The sequence below is a fragment of the Brassica oleracea genome, chromosome C1 (assembly GCF_000695525.1).
Source record: "Brassica oleracea var. oleracea cultivar TO1000 chromosome C1, BOL, whole genome shotgun sequence".
Classification (NCBI taxonomy): Eukaryota; Viridiplantae; Streptophyta; class Magnoliopsida; order Brassicales; family Brassicaceae; genus Brassica; species Brassica oleracea.
Window position 1 is genome coordinate 4612762 of NC_027748.1, and position 17236 is coordinate 4629997.

At 36.7% G+C, this 17236-nt stretch overlaps 3 protein-coding genes across 4 annotated transcripts; 1 reads left to right on the top strand and 2 right to left on the bottom strand.

The window, feature by feature from the left end:
- Positions 1 to 4628: 4628 nt before the first annotated feature.
- Positions 4629 to 6535, top strand: LOC106341560. Of its 2 annotated transcripts, XM_013780307.1 has the most exons (7): positions 4629 to 4865; positions 5109 to 5223; positions 5298 to 5702; positions 5733 to 5837; positions 5907 to 6006; positions 6094 to 6163; positions 6247 to 6535. In XM_013780307.1, the coding sequence occupies exons 1-6, from the start codon at positions 4783 to 4785 to the stop codon at positions 6111 to 6113; spliced, it is 828 nt and encodes a 275-aa protein (XP_013635761.1). In that variant the 5' UTR covers positions 4629 to 4782; the 3' UTR covers positions 6114 to 6163; positions 6247 to 6535. The 2 variants fall into 2 exon arrangements, with proteins under 2 accessions (XP_013635761.1, XP_013635754.1); XM_013780300.1 differs by having other exon boundaries at positions 5298 to 5837.
- A 1032-nt stretch (positions 6536 to 7567) lies between these two features.
- LOC106294594 lies at positions 7568 to 8599 on the bottom strand. The gene has a single exon (XM_013730202.1). The coding sequence runs from the start codon at positions 8531 to 8533 to the stop codon at positions 7766 to 7768; it is 768 nt and encodes a 255-aa protein (XP_013585656.1). The 5' UTR covers positions 8534 to 8599; the 3' UTR covers positions 7568 to 7765.
- Positions 8600 to 13034: 4435 nt separating this feature from the next.
- Positions 13035 to 16944, bottom strand: LOC106312921 (NADPH--cytochrome P450 reductase 2-like). The gene is made up of 17 exons (XM_013750619.1): positions 16453 to 16944; positions 16272 to 16331; positions 16118 to 16194; positions 15976 to 16033; positions 15789 to 15872; positions 15659 to 15695; positions 15514 to 15583; positions 15243 to 15428; positions 15072 to 15164; positions 14753 to 14975; positions 14588 to 14671; positions 14359 to 14510; positions 14173 to 14269; positions 13856 to 14083; positions 13660 to 13782; positions 13470 to 13583; positions 13035 to 13381 (listed from the first exon to the last, which is right to left on the bottom strand). The coding sequence occupies exons 1-17, from the start codon at positions 16822 to 16824 to the stop codon at positions 13301 to 13303; spliced, it is 2139 nt and encodes a 712-aa protein (XP_013606073.1). The 5' UTR covers positions 16825 to 16944; the 3' UTR covers positions 13035 to 13300.
- Positions 16945 to 17236: the final 292 nt, after the last annotated feature.

Consider the following 17236-nt stretch of genomic DNA (forward strand, 5'->3'; position numbering starts at 1 on the left):
TATCCATTTTGGTGATACCGAAGTCAAAACCCAATTTAGTGAAACCTCCATACCATAAAGGGTTTTTACATCCACTGATGATGTCTAAAGATTGGAATCAAGTTATTTATAGGCACTAGGGTGGATTGAATCAGAAGATATTTGTGTTATGTCGTTTCAATATTATTTAAATGTTTGACTGTTTGGGTTATATTTTAACTATCTAATTAATAAATTTAATAGTTATTTCTTTTCTCTATTCGAAATTCTTCAGATTGAGAGAAGATCTTGTCGGTTTCTTTTTTGGCCTTTTTAGTCCGTTTTTTGGGTCTCTTTTCTGGTTTATGTCTCCACCGACCGGTTTTGTCTCCGGCGTTGCATATATCTTATTGATGGTCGTCCGGCTGTTTCTGGTGTCCTAGTTTTTTTGTCGGTGAAGGATATTCAGCTTTTGTCTCCCCGTTGAAGCTTTTCAGGTTTTGATGGCGGCTCTTACCGGGGTTTCCCGGTTAAATTCTGATCTTCGCTTCATGTGGCTCCTCTTCTAGATCGCCTCTCTTTCATACCCGTGTTTGCTTTTTTCTCCCCTTCGTTTAGGGTTATTTCATTTTCGAGCTCAATTTCATCTTTAAAGAGGGCTGGTGTTCAAGATAAAGATCAAAGATGGATTGATCGATTGAAGGCGGTTGTTCTTCCCTGAAGCGATAGATTCAGTTGTGATTCGGCTTTCCGTGAAGACTGTTCCGTTGAATGGTCTTTCACCGATCTGTCTCCGCTAACGGCGGAGCTCCTCCACAACTTTTCTGGAGGAGGTGGTGGCTTTTTGTCTTGACGAGTGTCTTCAGATTGCCGGGGGATCGAACACATGGTGGCAAGTGGTGCGTTTACTTCCTCGGCGGATTTAATCTATTGGGCTTAAAATGCATGGAATTTTGTAATTATGCTTGTTGTTTAAGGTCATTTGTCTTTATTTTTGTGTTTTGGGTTTCGTTCTTTGTTGGGCTTCGCCTTTTTAATAAAACTCAGTTGACAAAAAAATTAATAATTTAATTTATTACAAAGAAAAATAACATGATATGTTTTTATGGAAAAATCTCTTTTCTTTCGAGCCAATCAGAAAAAGACAGTATGAATTGTCACATGGGTCAATTGATCCGGGTGAAATTTTTATAAAATAAATTTGTACTTGTATAATTCTTTAAAAATTAGATAAATTTTGTAAACTTTAGTTAAATTTTGTAAACTTTAGTTAAATGACCCCTAAGCTAATTTCAAAATTGACATCTCCAAAAGTTTTTTCTACCTCCGCCACTGCTACACACACATGTGATGCATGTAATTAAAAGGGAAATTTAAGAAAAAAAACCCGAAACAGAAAAGCTAACAGATAAAAGTTACGTCGCTTATCTCGATCGCTAACCGAATTTTTCCGTACTTTTTTTTTTCCAATTCACCAGTTTCTAGTGTTTCAATCTCGTTCGATTTGGGTATTCGTGCCCAATGGAAGAATGTGATTCTCTGAAGCTAGAGAGGATTATAAAGGAGATGAAGTTGAAGAGATGTGAAGGAGAAAAGACTATAGTAGTCACTGTAGGATCATTGTCTAATGGTTCATGTGTTTTTCATTAAGGTTGTTTTTATTCTGTTTTATTTGTTCAGTCAAAATGTTATAATTTATGATTGTTATAATCATATAATATAAGATTTATCCATTTTGGTGAAATCACAGCCAAAGCCCAATCTAGTGAAACATCCAAATCACATGAAGAGTGGACTTGAGTTTATAAATTTTGAGATTCCATTATTATTAGTTCATGGAATTTTAAAAATCTTAACAAAATCAATGGTTTATGAACTTTCAAAATCAATTGTTACTTTCACGATTCATATAATTTTTAAAATCTATCAACTTTCAAAATCCACAAACTCTGTACAAATTAATCTCTCAATAACCCCCTAAGGTTCTAATCAACCACTTGTTGTACATGTTCACTTCTTCGAGGAAGAAAATAAAAAGGATATATCATAATTATAGTATATTGTTTATCAATTTTGGTAATACGGAAGTCAAAACCCATTTTAGTGAAACCTTTATAACAAATTGGGGTTTTACATCCTTTGATGGTGCGTAAAACTTGGAATCAAGTTATTTGTGGCACTAGGTTGGATTGAATCAGACAATGATCAACCATTTGTTGTACATGTTTTCTCAAATTTTTTTCTCAGATGAGTTTGTTTGGTTGCTGGATTCTAAATGCAGCTGAGACCAAATTGGTTCTTGGAGGAAGAGATATAGAATTGACACATTGAATTGTAACTTTATTAGTGACTTATAAGTGCACACCTATTGTCAAACCAAACCAATGTGGTTAACAAACTTCACTTAAAACTGTTCAAGACATACATGACTCTAACATCAAACATTGATGATCAAGCGAGAATCCAAGAAGTGATTTGTCAATCAATCAGCTGGTTTTCTTTATGATAGCATTGCACTCTTGAGTCTCAACCGCAATAGGTTACAAATCAAATGTAGAAGATCACATTTTTCGCCTTTTTTTATGGCTACCTTTTCTCATCTCCAATGATTTTGCAGATTCCATTAAATCATGCAACAAACATCATAGTATTGGCACCTTTCTAATCTCCAATGATTTTGCAGATTTCATTAAATCATGCAATAAACACCATCATATCTCATTGTCTAATCGTTACAACCCACATGAGTAGACAAAAGCAAAAGATCTTCTGCAGATTTTAGTATTGACACATATTTCATCTCCAATGGTTTTGCAGATTTTATTAAATCATCCAACAAACACCATCCTCTCTCAGTGTCTAATAGTTACAACCCATATGAGTAGACAGAAGCAAAAGACCTTATGCAGATTTTAGTATTAGCATACAACAGTGTCAATACTATCAAAACAGCTAGCTAAACACGTGAACACTAGAGCTCAAGGAATAGATAAATTTGAAATGTGTAGCTTCGATGATGCCCAAGACAGGACAAAACCAACTGCTATATAGTCCATAGACTATTAACACATGACATAGTTAACTAAATAAAGATCTTCCCTTGCTATAGTCTTCAATATAGCTAAACCAATGACACAATCTATACAGAAGACGGTATTGAAGATGGAGTTTTAACAAGTAAAACAATGAAAATGGACAACGGAGACCAAACCGTTTACCCAAGTGTAATTGTAAATCAGTTTGAGGGATGTTAATATTGGACAGACCAAGTTCAAAAAGGCTTGGGCTTTGTAACCGAAACCTGAAAGAAACGCCAATTTATGTCTACACTGGAGCACGAACCGGTCTTGGTAAGCACTCGTGTTAGTGGCTGAGACAGAAAGATTGTGCATTTTGGAGAGCGTGTGATTAGAATGATGTTTTTTTACCAAATTGTAGTAATCCTATTATAGTAATTCAAATTTCATTTAATGTTTTTTTTGTTACTGATATATTAATGTCTATAAAATAGTTGAAAATTTGCCATCACAAGGGTTAGACATACCACCCGTAACTTAGGGGGTGTTATTGAATTAAGAATTCAATGTAACTGTAATTAGGAGTCTCACAGTGGATTTGATTGGATTCTTTACAATATAAGATGAATTTTAGTGGAGTTTATTGTAATTCAAATGGAAAAAAAAAATCAGTTCCAAACGGTTAAGTTCTAATGGATTCAATGCAAGGCAAGTAGATTTCATTGTAATTCATTGCTATGGAATTTTTGAATTTTAAAACTACCCAAGTTTCAGAAAATATATATTTCTAGAGAACTTTTCGATTAATAACATTTGCAATATGAAAACATCAGAATGTCTTTCAAAACTGTCATACACACGTTGTTTTCTCTTGTTTTGATTTTGATTTTTGAGTTGCACTAAATTTAAAAGATATTTCTATGTTTGTCCTTTTGGATGAAGAATCAAATTATGTTTTTGAGTTTGCACACAAAAATGTTAATCGAATACACATGTCTTTTTCTTTCAATTATAATTTTTAGGATTAGTTTTTGCAGAGAGAGAGACATAAAATAGAGACAAGAAGAAATGACAGAGTATATTTGAAATCCTTCCTAAAACCAGAGGAAAAGTACGTAATTGTTTTACTCTTTGCTTTAAACATAAAAGTCCATTAAAATCTAAAACAACTGAATTCTAACAAAATCAGTTGAACATTGAATAACAGGGGATTTTAATTCACTTTTACAAATACACAATTGAATAACACATGATTTTGTTTGGGAATTAAAGTACATCTAATTCCATTAAATTACCATATTGAATAACACCCCCTTAAATCACCATTGAGTTAATTAATTTCGCGAGAAATCTGAGAAAGCGTCATTAGCATTTGACTCTTGTAAATAAATTCCATTTGAGTTGGCTAATAACGATGGATGTTTGTTGAGGGACAAGTGGGTGGGGGCCACAAAACCAACATACCTTGATGTTTTCTCAGTTCCTAACGCTAAGCAATTATCTCCTGCGGGTAAGACTATTTTAAGCTACGCTGTCTACCAATTAAAAACAAGACATTTACTAAATAAACATGTTATCTTCTTTTATTCACCTTCCCATTAACGTTTTTATTAAATTAAAAGTGAAGAAGCAAAAAAAAAAAAGATCAGACGAATTAACAAAAACACATAAAGCTGGAAGAAGAGAAAGAGAAATTCCTTCTTTCCTGCAGAAGAAAAGAGAAGAGAGAATCTATCGAACATAAACCTCCGATAGATTTTGCTGTGTAGACCCTTTTCGTTGAATCTTCTTCAATTGTTGAAGAAAGATGATTGTAGCTAACAGCTTCGATCTTTGGCAAAAGGATGTCTTTTTGTCAGCAGCAGAGGAGGTTCAAGAATCTGCCGATACGTATGTCCCTTTTGTTTTGAATCTCATGTTGATTGGTTTGTATGTAGAAAGTCATAAGCTTTATAGGGGTTCTTTGAGTAATTGTGAATTGTTTGGTTGTACCATGATCAAAGGTGACAACTTTATTTATGTGTAATTTGATTTATTAGCAATAGGTGAAAAGGAATTGAGTTTAATCAAGTTTCAATTTTTTTTTCTATGAGGTTTATTAAAACTAATGCTCTATTGTCTCTGTATTTCCAGAATGGAATCTGCGTATAGGCTGTGGATTAAAGAGAAGAGACAAGGTCGAGTAACCGTGGAATCAGACCAGCTCTGCATTGAACTTCAAGCAGCTTTGAGCACTGCCAAATGGCAGGTTCGAATCCACACTTCCACAAGTTATTTTGTTCATTATTCAAATGAGTGTATTGTTTGTGTAATGTGAATCAGCTGGAAGAGTTTGAGAGGGCAGTGAGGTTAAGCCACGGACATTGCCGAGACGACACCACATTAACTCGGCATAAACAGTTTGTCAACGCTATTGAGAACCAGATCTACCGAGTGCAGACCGCACTGCAAGAGGCTTTAACCGAGAACGGGAAACAACATCCTCTGCGTTTGGTGGATCTTAACAAAGAAGAGCGTGATGACCTTGCCATGTTTCTCTCTGGCTCTTCTCTTACCTCTGAGAGTAGCATCAACTTCAGAGACTCCTCGACAAGCTCCTTAGGTGGGTTCAACAGCTGTGTGATAGACATTGACGAGGGAGGTAGCCCTGAGAGTGCTGATGCTATGATCCGCGTGCAACAGGCTGATAAAAGGTTTGGGACAAGGAGAACATGGAGTTCGCCGAATGTTCCTAATGTTACTGCGTTGAGGGTTAATGTTCCTGTTGATGCGGAAGAAGAGGAGGAGAGGAAGAGGCTTGTGTTTGACATTGAAGACACTCCTAAAGAGAAAGGATCTAAACCTCTGTTTGGTTATAACCTAGTAAGCTTCACCTCATCTCTATACGATTGTGTTTGATTATAGTTACTTAGTTTGTTTATCGTTTTGCAGATCTTTGACAGAGTCAGATATCATCAAAGGCGGTTTCGTGTTCCATTTAGCAGACCGGTCCAGCTCATTCTTTCCTTCACGCTAATCTTGTTTCTTCTATGTGAGTCCCATCTTCTCTTGCTTCTCATGAGTTACACACCACACCACACCATTGTTCTTTAACAGTATCAGTTTCTTTACATTGCAGTGCTGTTTGGAGTTTATTAGTCTTGAGAACTTAAACTGTGGGTTTGGAAACTCTCAAGAACATTTGACAGGTGAATACTAATATTCTGAAAATCCAAATCATAACTTTAAAGATTTGTACAATAGTCTTTAAACGTTACATCCTTTCTTGCAGGTTTTTAAAGATTGTTGCGTATTGGTAACACACCTAAGATTCTACATGATTCAACATCCCTCAAGAAAGATGAGAGATTGAAGGCTTTCTCAAGAACAAGCCTGCCTTCTTTTACTTTCTTTCATCCTCAAGAAACATATATAGGAACTTGTAACTTCGTAGGTCTATTTGTAAAAAAATTGTGTGAAATCGATACGGTTAAAGGTTGTTGAAGTTCACTATGGTCCTTTGAAAATTGGATTTTTGAGTTGGTGTTAAATAGCAACCAGTATAAGATTTTGAGAACTTAAACCGGGTTTTCGGAAACTCTCAAGTAAGATCGACAGATGAATGAATTTTCAGAATCTAACTCATTGCTCTAAATTTTCTAAACTGATCTTTTAAACACATGATGATCACCCTGTTTTATTTGGTTGTTACACTCCTTTCTTGTATCTTGCACGTTTTTTTATACAGATTCTTCTGTATTGAGCACATACGTTAGATGCTACTTGATTCAAATTCTTCAAGAAGGAAGAGAAGTGAAAAGCTTTGTCAAGAGCAAACCTCAGGTAAAAGCCAAAAGAAGGATAAGCTAAATTTAATAAACTTTAGACGTGTCCCTGAAGAAACCCAATGCGTGTTGTGTTAAATGATATCTCCAATTTTTGTTTGTCTCGCTTTGGAGCAGACAATTTTTGTCCCCTGGACCCTTAACTTAATTCGCAAGTCTATGGTTCGAATCAGTGACTGATCTTCTTTTTTAAAATGCTCATTACCAAACTACCAATCTATAGTGAAATTATAACTGATCATCATGATTGATAATTGCTTATGATGGGTAACCTGCATATGGTGAAATTATACTTTTGATAATACAAATATCCAAAGTCGCAAATACGCAATTCGCAAGACAAAAATAACGTTTTCTTACCGTATTGTGTAGTAGTTTCATAGACACATGAATATGGTGAAATGGATTTCATTCTAGAAGTCTCTGGACAAAAAGACGGTGAACGTCAGAGTCTCTAAGATTGGAATTTGAATAATCATACCATATATCAACCATGCATTTCGAAGCACAAATAAATGCTCACGAAACTTATCTAACTTCCTGTCTATATCAAAAATCGACTAGTCCCAGAGGGAAAAGTAAAGTAATAAATTTTGTTCATGTCCTTCTCGTGCCAGTTCTGATCATATCATTCATTCCTCCACTACCTAACCAATTAATTTTTATAAAAATTTAAACGATTTTGTATTCAAATATTCAAACAAAATGAGCTTAAATACAAAAGAAAAAAAAGAAAAAAAAATGTATACAACATAAAGAAAAAGGTATGTTATGGTCCAAACTACTATCAATATTGATTAACAAAATAACTTACAATATCGACATTTCTTGCACAAAATAAGTTACAATATCGTTTTATCTTATAGTAAATGACGATTATCTCCTTCTCAGTCGACGACAAAGCAAGTACGTAGTAGCCACACACAATGGTTTATAGTTCTTACTTCTTAGGGATAATACAGTAATTTAAGCATGTGGAAGCCAAAGCGGTGTCGTTGCAGCGACACTTGTGGGCTCCTCGCAACTCAAGGCGTTGAGAAACCTCCAATAAGGAGACGGTGAGGACCCTCGAGTTCTACGAGGCCTCCGGTCAGCAGGAGACGGGAACATAACCGGTGGAACATTCCGGCGAACCTGACGGCTCTTTATATTCCTCAGCTCGGCCTCCGGCGGGAACTTAACCAGTCCAAACATGATCACATACCATCTCGGTTTAACACTTTTTCTATTTCCCGAAGAGACCGTTTCTGGCTTTGTCGTACTTTTTGTCGGAGAAGCATTTCCACGTGCGGCTGTTGATCCACGTGTGAGGTTGCGATGATCTAGAGAACGGCTTATCCTCATGGGTCTTGCATTGTCACGTGCCACGGGACGGTTAAGCTTGTTGCCTTGTATAGCGGATAAGGACTCGGATCTTGTGCTTATGCGAGGGCGAATGTATTCGGGAGAGGTAAGGATGGCGTTTTGGTAATTTAAGGGGATGATTTTGCCGCCGAAGATTATGTTTTCTGCGGGAGAACAATAGTTGGTGGTTGAGGTAAGGAACTCAAAAAGCTCTATTGAACGTTTACGTTGGTCTTCAGTGGTGGTTGTGGCGGCGGTGGAATTGGGTTTCTCGGCGTTGAGGGGAAGATTTAGGAGAGAGTGTGCTTCTTCTTTTTCTTCTTCTAGGCAACGATGAAATGGCTTTGTGGGTTTAGGGTTTTGGAGATTGGTGTTTTGTGAAGTTTCCATGTCTTTTTAGGAAAAGAGAGAGATAGAATGAAGAAAGTTTCAAGTTTTTGTCACCACACACACATACATATATATACTACTGTTTCAATTGTTTGTTTGTTTTTTTACTAAAACTGTTTCAATTGTTTTAACAAATAAAAAAACATGACAACATTTTTGTTCACATCCTAACCCCTCCCCAGAATCAGAATTGGAAGTTACCAATATCATCATTGATCCAAAGCATCCCTTTTACATTTGAAAATCATTTTTCAATATCAGAATCATCGTATGTATAGATCACACCAATCGCATATTCAATATACATATTTTGAGAAACGTGTTAAAATGACACAACTGTTTTTTTCATAAAGGGAAAATACTAAACCACCTTATTAAGCAATTGAAGACTATATATATTTAGCTATATATTGAAACTGTTGCATAAGTAAATTCGGTTTTAATAAAAATTTCTAATCGTCTATATATGTTTACTACTCTACAAACAGAGCAACCACCTTTATCAGACATGTTGTTTCGTTAATCAGAACCTTGCTACGAATTTATCCAAGAGGTTGTGTACTTATACATGAACCAACAAAATATTTAGAGCGAATAAGATTTAGTGACGCTAGTCTCTATGTCATTCATCATGATCATCTTTTTGAATTATGCTTTATTTCGCATGAGAAAATTGTATGATCCAAAAGCATGCTCTAGAATGATAGTAGTAGATATAGTCAAAACATTTAATTATTTTTACCCAATCAAATTTGAATTTATATGAAACATTGATATGAGAGTTCCAAAAAAAAAATGAAACATTGATATGAAACTCTAGTTGACAAAATTTCACAGTTTATACTTTTCTAATGCAGAATACTGTGAAACTAATTTTCCAAGTTGGAAATACCAATATAGTATTTGTGATCTTACAAATGATCATGTAAATGGCCACTGGCCACATATATGTTGTTGTTTAATATGGCTTAAAGGTTAAAACCATTATGTATAGTGTTACAAATAGTACAGTTTGAAAAATGAAATATTTTCTTATTTCTTATTTTGTTGCATCAGATTTTGAGGCTTTTATATAAGGATCTCTACAGACTACATTTTTATTATTCACACAATTAATGGAACCCTACTCCAGAAAAGAATTCACATCAATTGTTTTTCTTTTCTCACGAAATATATGTTTCAGATATGAATATAAAAAAAAGTATTAAAAGAAGAACGTTTACAAAAGAAAATGTATGAAGTATTGTTTGTGGAAATATATTCAAGACTAGTTAATAGAAAGACTAAGACATGGTGATTGGTTGCAAAATAATGTAAAACTAGTGTTGAGGTATTAATCAGTGTGAGAAACTGAGGTTAGCGAGTAAATGATCGGCAACATTTCGTCGGCCAACACTAATTGCAAACGACCATAATAGCTCATTAGTGAAAAAACTTTGTTGCTAGGATTTAAAAAGAAGGAAATTAAAGAAAAAACTCGTGGAAGAGTAATGAAAGGTAATCAATTGTTACAGAACACAAGTAAAGGGAAGCAGTTAGAGCCACAAACTCCACTTTTTTCTTTCGTTTTCAACTTACATCAACTTAAACTTCAAGGCCTGCAAGTCATAATTAGGTTACTCATATCCACATTGCTTGACCACAAAATATGATTTGTTTTCCTTTTATATAACAACATCATATGGTGGAAGTTAATATATTATCTTTAAACGCAAAACTATAATGATTCGCAGGAGTTCACCAAAAAGTTTTTTTTTTTTGAAACACAACTTACTTTCATTCAAACTTTAAACTTCTTCCATACAATAGAAAGAGGGAATTATCCATCCTCTTTGGCCATAAGCCGAAAATACAACACATAAGTAAACTAAACAAGATAGGTCTTCAACCGAAGATGACAGCGAATTCAAAACGATGCTTGAATGCGTCGAGAGAGCTTTCACGACAACGTCGGACAGCTGTATAATAGTCACATAATGTGACGTTGAGGTCCAGACCTCATCTACGAGAGATACCGAAATACTCTCGGTTGCATCTTCTGGTCCCGTAGAGACCGCTCCACAAGATAGCAAGCCGATGGGGAACCTGAAACAAACGCTCGGCAACGAAGCCGAGGAATCATCTCTTTCCATTGGAAAAGGAAATGGTGGTGGGAAATGGTGGTAAGGTCTTCTCCTCGGAAGAGGAGGGTGGTCGAGATAGTAACGGTTCCGATGCAATGAACGGTAAAATCTTCAATAAAGATATGACATAAAGCTTGAACAGTAGACCTCAGAGAACACAACCGAAATCTTTAGAACACTCTTAATGGGCATGGCCCAAACTTTTGAATCTTGTTTGTCGACATCCGACCAAGCAAGACAAGACGTGGCGAGGCGAAGGTGGTTGTTGGAGATGGTGAAGATGCTGGCGGAGGAGGGATAAAAGACAATCGTTGCTGAGGGGTTGTCCTCGCCGGAATCTTTCGGATCTGGTCGGCGAATCAGTGGACCCTCACGAACAAGGAGGGCCTTTTCGATGGAGGCTGAGGCAGTGAAATGGTGTTGCAAATGAACGGAGGGGAGGCGCCGAAGAAGTTCTTCAAATCGGAGGTGGTTGTGGGTCACGAAGATGACGAGACCAGACGGGGTGGAGCAGAGAGATAACGGACCAGGTAACAAAGCCTTCCCGGAATCCCAGGAGAAGCCACCTGTTCCGGTGGTTACGCGCTCAACAACCATAAATTATGTCGTCGCCATTAATGTAAGAGAACGAACTATGACAAAAGAAGAGTGTAGAAACGAGCAAAGTGAAGAGAGAGCGTCGTCGGGGCAAAGCAGAGAGGAGGAGGAGCAAAGACGACGCCGGCGAGCGTCGCCGGCATCAAAAATTGTTCTCAGATCTGGTTTCTCGATAACCGGGCCAGAGAGGAAAAAAAGTCTTGAAAACACAAGAACAAGAGTTTTGAGTTCACCAAAAAGTTATTTGTTTTGTTTTGTTTTGTTTTGTTCAAACGAGAATAGAAGTATGATATGATAACTTTATATTTATCTTATAAGCGTGTTTCTTTATCTAATTAAGAGAACATTTTTATTTATTTTATTTATTTATGAACTGACCTAAAATGACAAATACTGTGCACTGGGTTTATCGATATTAATGGGAAAAAAAAAAGAATATCATGGGTGGTTCACCCAAATTGATTTGTCATATACGTGACTTCTGAACAACTCGTGTTAGTCATTTTAATTTTGAATAATTTAGAATTCAATTAGAATATAAATAATATAAGTATCTGTTGGATGGTCAAAGACGATGCCGGCTAATTTTTTGTTCAGTTAAAGATGAAAAAAAATGCAATTAGGGGACCTTTCATAACATGTTTACCCCAAAAATAATAATTAGTGGACATTTTATTAGTATTATACATATTCAAAACAAAATGATACGTTCAATCCCCAAAACAAGAAAGGTTACTGGTTCCTTTCGACATGATTGATGACTCTGCATCATCTACTTCTGGACCTCCTAAAGAAGATGGTGCTACAAGTAAAAGTAGTTCAAGTCACCTAAACTATTTGTACCATACCTTAGAACAATAAAGTTGTTTGTATGACGTGTGTTTTGGACAAGTCTGAACAAGTTACAGATGGGCCGAAAGAATGTAACAATGGGCCGTTAAAAAATATAACAACAAATCACTGTAAACAACCAAAACCCGTAAGGGTGATCGAAGAGTGATTTGTGTGTTCCTCCAAATTTTAGATGTGAAATACATAAATCATTTATGCAATCATGTGAGATTATTTATACATGTGCATCACCTACGAGTGTGACAATGTCCACTTGATTTTTCATTTGTCTGACCTCTTCTTTTATCAAAAAAGATGGTACTACTAGTGTCCAGTAACCATGCAATAAACGCGGGTCGAGGATGAACCCCTACAAACAATTACATTATAGTTAACAAATCCTACTTTTTTTTTTTGTAGTGCTAATCGATAAGAAGGCTGGTTTATGAGAAACACACAAGACCAAAAAGGTAGTTGAAAGAGGAAAGAAACATGTTATTGTTGAAGAGTGTAGCCTATACTCCACCAACTTAATTTCGCACGTATCAATGTAATTCACATGGTATTAAATCACATCTACAATATGCTCCCAGCTAAGCTACCTCATAACCATTCAACTCATTATTTTCATGTTTCGTTTTTAAATAATAATTACCAACCACCAAAAAACGCTTTGAAACCAAGTAGAAGGTTTCAGTCATCCATAATCATTACTAATCCATTTGCCTCTTACATTCAAAGAACCGCGACATAACTCTTTTTGCCTCTTCACTGTTGCCCCAATTTGTGTTTTATTTTTAAAAAGACCAGATCTTTCTTTGACAAATAAAAACACAATATCTTCGCCAATTTATAATACTGTGTAGTCTGTGTTACTTGTGTGCGTCAGTGCATGTAACCACATGTATTTTACGAATATATGAAGACGGAGGCATAATATTATTTAAATCTATGTCTCAAAAAGAGTTATTCATACCAAAGTTACAGACGTTGTATATAACACAACTGTTTCACAAATACCACATCACATATTATGCGTTTTTGTTTTCATTATGTTGTGTGGGGACTATATAACAAGGGTTGGAAAAAATATAATTATTATGAAATAAAATGGATGAAAAGGAGGCTTGCGATCACAACTTAATGATCATCATGCTGTGGCATTTCTGTACAAGTACACAGTGAGCGTCTGAGGGTGGGGGGGTGGGGGCGCTCGTTACCATACATCTCTAAGATATCTTCCACTCATTTGCAGATTCTTCACAAAGCTCTCTGCTTTTGTAGAATCCATTGATCCCTGAAAACAATGACAAAACACAAGTAAGAACCCTCTCCAGACAGGTTGAGATTGATGTCTTCTAAGATTTTGGGGGTCTCATCCGAACCTGTTCTTGAGCTATGGTGTGGAGAGATCTGTGAACGTCTCTTGCCATGCCTTTTGCGTCACCACAAACATATACATACGCTCCTTCAGAGATCATGTTCCAGATTTCCGAAGCCTACAACATACCACAAAAATTTGTCAGTTCAAGAACCTGAAAGCCTATGCAAAGATCTGGTTATTAAGCTCATTACCTTGTCCATCATCTTGTGCTGTACATATTCTTTGGTTGGTCCTTCACGAGAGAAGGCAACGCTTAGCTCTGAGAGTGCACCACTCTCAAGAAATCCCTGGAGCTCTTCCTCGTAGATGAAATCCTATACATATGAGAAGACTTGAGGACACTGAACAAACCGATGATGATAAATGATAAGTTTGAGTTGTAGTTACCATTCTACGGTTTCTGCATCCAAAGAACAAAACTGATGGTCCAAGCTCAACACCAGACTCTACCAACGAGAGCCTTTCTTGAAGGAAACCTCTGAATGGAGCCAATCCAGTCCCTGGACCAATCATGATGATCGGTACCTTAGAATCTGAAGGAAGCTTGAAGTTGGATTGCCTAACAAATATTGGCGCTGAGGAACAGTTCTCATTCTTCTCATAAGGCACAGCACTCTGTTATTACAACCCAACAAAAGAAGCACCAAGATTTAATCCTTAAGAGTTCACATCATGTTGGCAAGATCACAACTCTCTTTTTTTACCTTCATCCAAGTGGAACACACACCCTTATGAATCCTTCCTGTTGGCATCTTCTCATGTACAAGTGCACATGTGACATGAATTCTAGTTTCAGCAATCCTATACAAGATAACATGAGAATGGTCAATACACTACAAAAAAATCAGAAAACAAAAGACCAAGAAGACAATGAGAAGTAAGTAACTCACTTGGGAGATGATGATATTGAATAGAACCTCGGCTGCAACCTCGGAGCGACTGCGGCAAAGAAGACACCAAGTGGCGGCTTAGCTGAAGGAAACTCAGCCATCACCTCGAGTAGACTTCTTTGACTCTCTACTACCCACTTTGAATATTCATCCTGTGTTGTTGAAAAGATAAAAACAATTATAGTACTTGCCAGAGAATGAAAAAAATCAAGAACCGCATGGCACAAACCTTTCCAGCAGGTGAAGCAAGGTGTTTTAGTCGCTCTGCTTCGGTAGGGTTAGATGCATGAGCAGCCAAAGCTACTAAAGCGGACTGCAAGAAGATTAAGCATGAATACAAATTGAGTTTTAAATATCAATGTATGACGATTAGATGTGAAGCCAACCAACCAACCTTTTTAGGAGAGCTCAAAAGACATGCATATCGTGTAAGCGCTGTTCTCAAGTTGCAAGGTGGGAATGGAGGAGGAAGAGAGGTGCTGATTGGTGTTCCATCTTCTTTATCGGAGTGAAGGGAGAAGTAAGTATCAGGTGACATATCCAGCAGCCTAAGCGCTTCCTCTACAGTTTCATTCAAGTTATCACAAAGTACACCAACATGATCTCCAGTTTCATACCTGACAAACAAGATACAAAACATATATTCATGTTAATTCTTCAAGAATATTCCCGCTGCTTCTGTATATACATTCTTAAATATCAGTAAAACTCACGTCAGTCCACTTCCGGCAATGTCAAACTCCAAATGTGTGCATGAACGGTCAGACTCTGGAGTATGAAGCTCCCTTCTCACAGCAACATTTGCCCTTTAAATCACCAAAACAAAGCAAAGATTAGATCAAACTAATAAGACAGTACTATAAGAAAAAAAGAAGAAGCCTCACCTGTAAGGATGTTGAGCGTCAAAGACTACATGACCATTCCCATTAGCCAAGTTTTTCTCATTCAACGCATCTTCAGAGCTGTGAATAGAAACTCTGTGTTCTAGCACAGCAGCAGTGTATGGTGTAACAGCTGTATCACCTTCTTCCCTTAGCAGTGTATCCAACTCCGGCCACAATGCTTCTCGCCTGCAAGAGATAACAAACTGAGCTCAGAAAATAAAATAAAAAAACAAATGTCCAAAGTAGGAATGTACAAAGACTAAGTAAATACCAAGCGGTGAAGTCATCTTCAATACACTGGTCATCATCTCCAAGACCAACATGTACAAGACGCTGTGCACCTGAAACAAACCAAGTCATCAAGTTAGAAAACTATAATACAAGACGAATGATGAAAAATAAAGAAACAAACAAACCTTGTTCCACAAGAATGTCATCTACAACTTTGGCAACCTGCAACACAGATTTACAAAAACAAACAAAACAGTTTAAACAAGATTAAAATAATAAAAAAACATAAATAAAGAATCAATTTAAAAAAAAAACCTTATTAAAATGTTCGTATTGTCTGTTTCCTAATCCAAACACACCATACTTCAAGTTCTTTAGCCATTCTCCTCTGTGATTCCCCTGTAACACACATAACACATGTACAAAACTTGAGAAACAAGTAAACATAAAACACTCGTTACAACAACTAATAGATCCCCCCCCAAGCAACAAAAAGACTCACCTCGGTGAACCATTTGTAGAATCTCGCCGCATTGTCTGTTGGCTCACCGTCTCCATATCTACACAACCAAGTATTGTAAAAAAATCAAGATCAACTTCAATAAAGACAAAACCAGAGCTTTAAAAAAAAAAAAAAAACTAACGTGGCTAAGAAGAAGAAAGCCACATCTTCTTTCTTCAACTTCTCCTCATACTCATCATCATCAGCCGCGTAATCGTCCTGTTAAAACAAATCAGAATCAGAATCGAAATAAACAAGAAAGGTTCGAGCTTTTCTAAAAGGGTAGGGTATTATACCAAATCAACGATTTTGAATCTGATCTTCTCGTATCTTGCTTTAGCTTCTTCTCCTAAAGCCTACAAATTATCAAAATGTTAACTTTCATCATCTTCACTCTGTTTTTGAAACCAAAGCTCTGTTTTGAACCAAAAGCTCTGTTTTGAATCAAAAGCTTTGTTTTGGACCAAAGCAACTTACTTTAGCAAACCCTTCAGCAGTTCCGGTCTGTGTACCGAAAAAGATTGTAACTTTCTTCCTCCCATCATCAACCTCGTCCTCACGAGGCTTAATCACCAACGGCTTAAGCGTTGTCTCGACGCGTTTGGAGCTGTTCCCGGAGGAGCCGCCGGATCTTCTCCAGACGAGCATAACGATGCAGCCGATGAGAACAGCTATGGAAGTGGTGACAATCATGGCGAGCTGACGATTCTCGGTGAGGATTGAGCTCAATTCGGCGGCGACGGACTCGTAGGCGGAGGCATTGGCCGGGTCGGAGACGACGACGGGCTCTCCTTTGATGATGGCGGACATGAGATCAAAGGGAGACGCTTTCATGGGAGTTGAGGACATGGTGGCGTGTTGGTGTGCTGCCTAGACGAAGAATGAGAAGAAGAAGAAGAAGAAGATCTCTCGGAGCGTTTGGTTAGGTGTGGTGTAGGTGAGAGAGAGACTCTTTTGGGAGAAATTAAATGTGAGGAAGAAGAAGAGAGTTATATATATATATTTTATTAAAATAATTATTTTTATTTTTCGTGGTTGGAGTGGTGAGACTATTGCCACCGCTCACCAAACCAGATCGGTCAAACCGACCTACCGCGTTTGATTTTAGCCATGGTTAACTTATGTTTATGTATCATCTCCCTGTTTTATCAAACCCATGTTTAAGATATTTTTATTAGTATTATCCAGCTTGAAATAACTAGTATTTAACAAGTTTATAATTTAAGACTTAAGAGATTGTAATGCATTCTTTTATTGTTAT

What these genes read in the sequence shown, in the direction of transcription:
- LOC106341560 (XM_013780300.1), top strand. Translation starts at nt 4,783, where the DNA reads ATGATTGTAGCTAACAGCTTCGATCTTTGGCAAAAGGATGTCTTTTTG. An exon ending in GTTCAAGAATCTGCCGATAC is followed by an intron (nt 4,866 to 5,108) that starts GTATGTCCCTTT and finishes CTGTATTTCCAG; the next exon opens with AATGGAATCTGCGTATAGGC. An exon ending in CTCTGTTTGGTTATAACCTA is followed by an intron (nt 5,838 to 5,906) that starts GTAAGCTTCACC and finishes ATCGTTTTGCAG; the next exon opens with ATCTTTGACAGAGTCAGATA.
- LOC106294594 (XM_013730202.1), bottom strand. Translation starts at nt 8,533, where the DNA reads ATGGAAACTTCACAAAACACCAATCTCCAAAACCCTAAACCCACAAAG.
- LOC106312921 (XM_013750619.1), bottom strand. Translation starts at nt 16,824, where the DNA reads ATGTCCTCAACTCCCATGAAAGCGTCTCCCTTTGATCTCATGTCCGCC. An exon ending in CTGCTGAAGGGTTTGCTAAA is followed by an intron (nt 16,332 to 16,452) that starts GTAAGTTGCTTT and finishes GATAATTTGTAG; the next exon opens with GCTTTAGGAGAAGAAGCTAA. An exon ending in TGACATTCTTGTGGAACAAG is followed by an intron (nt 15,584 to 15,658) that starts GTTTGTTTGTTT and finishes GGTTTGTTTCAG; the next exon opens with GTGCACAGCGTCTTGTACAT.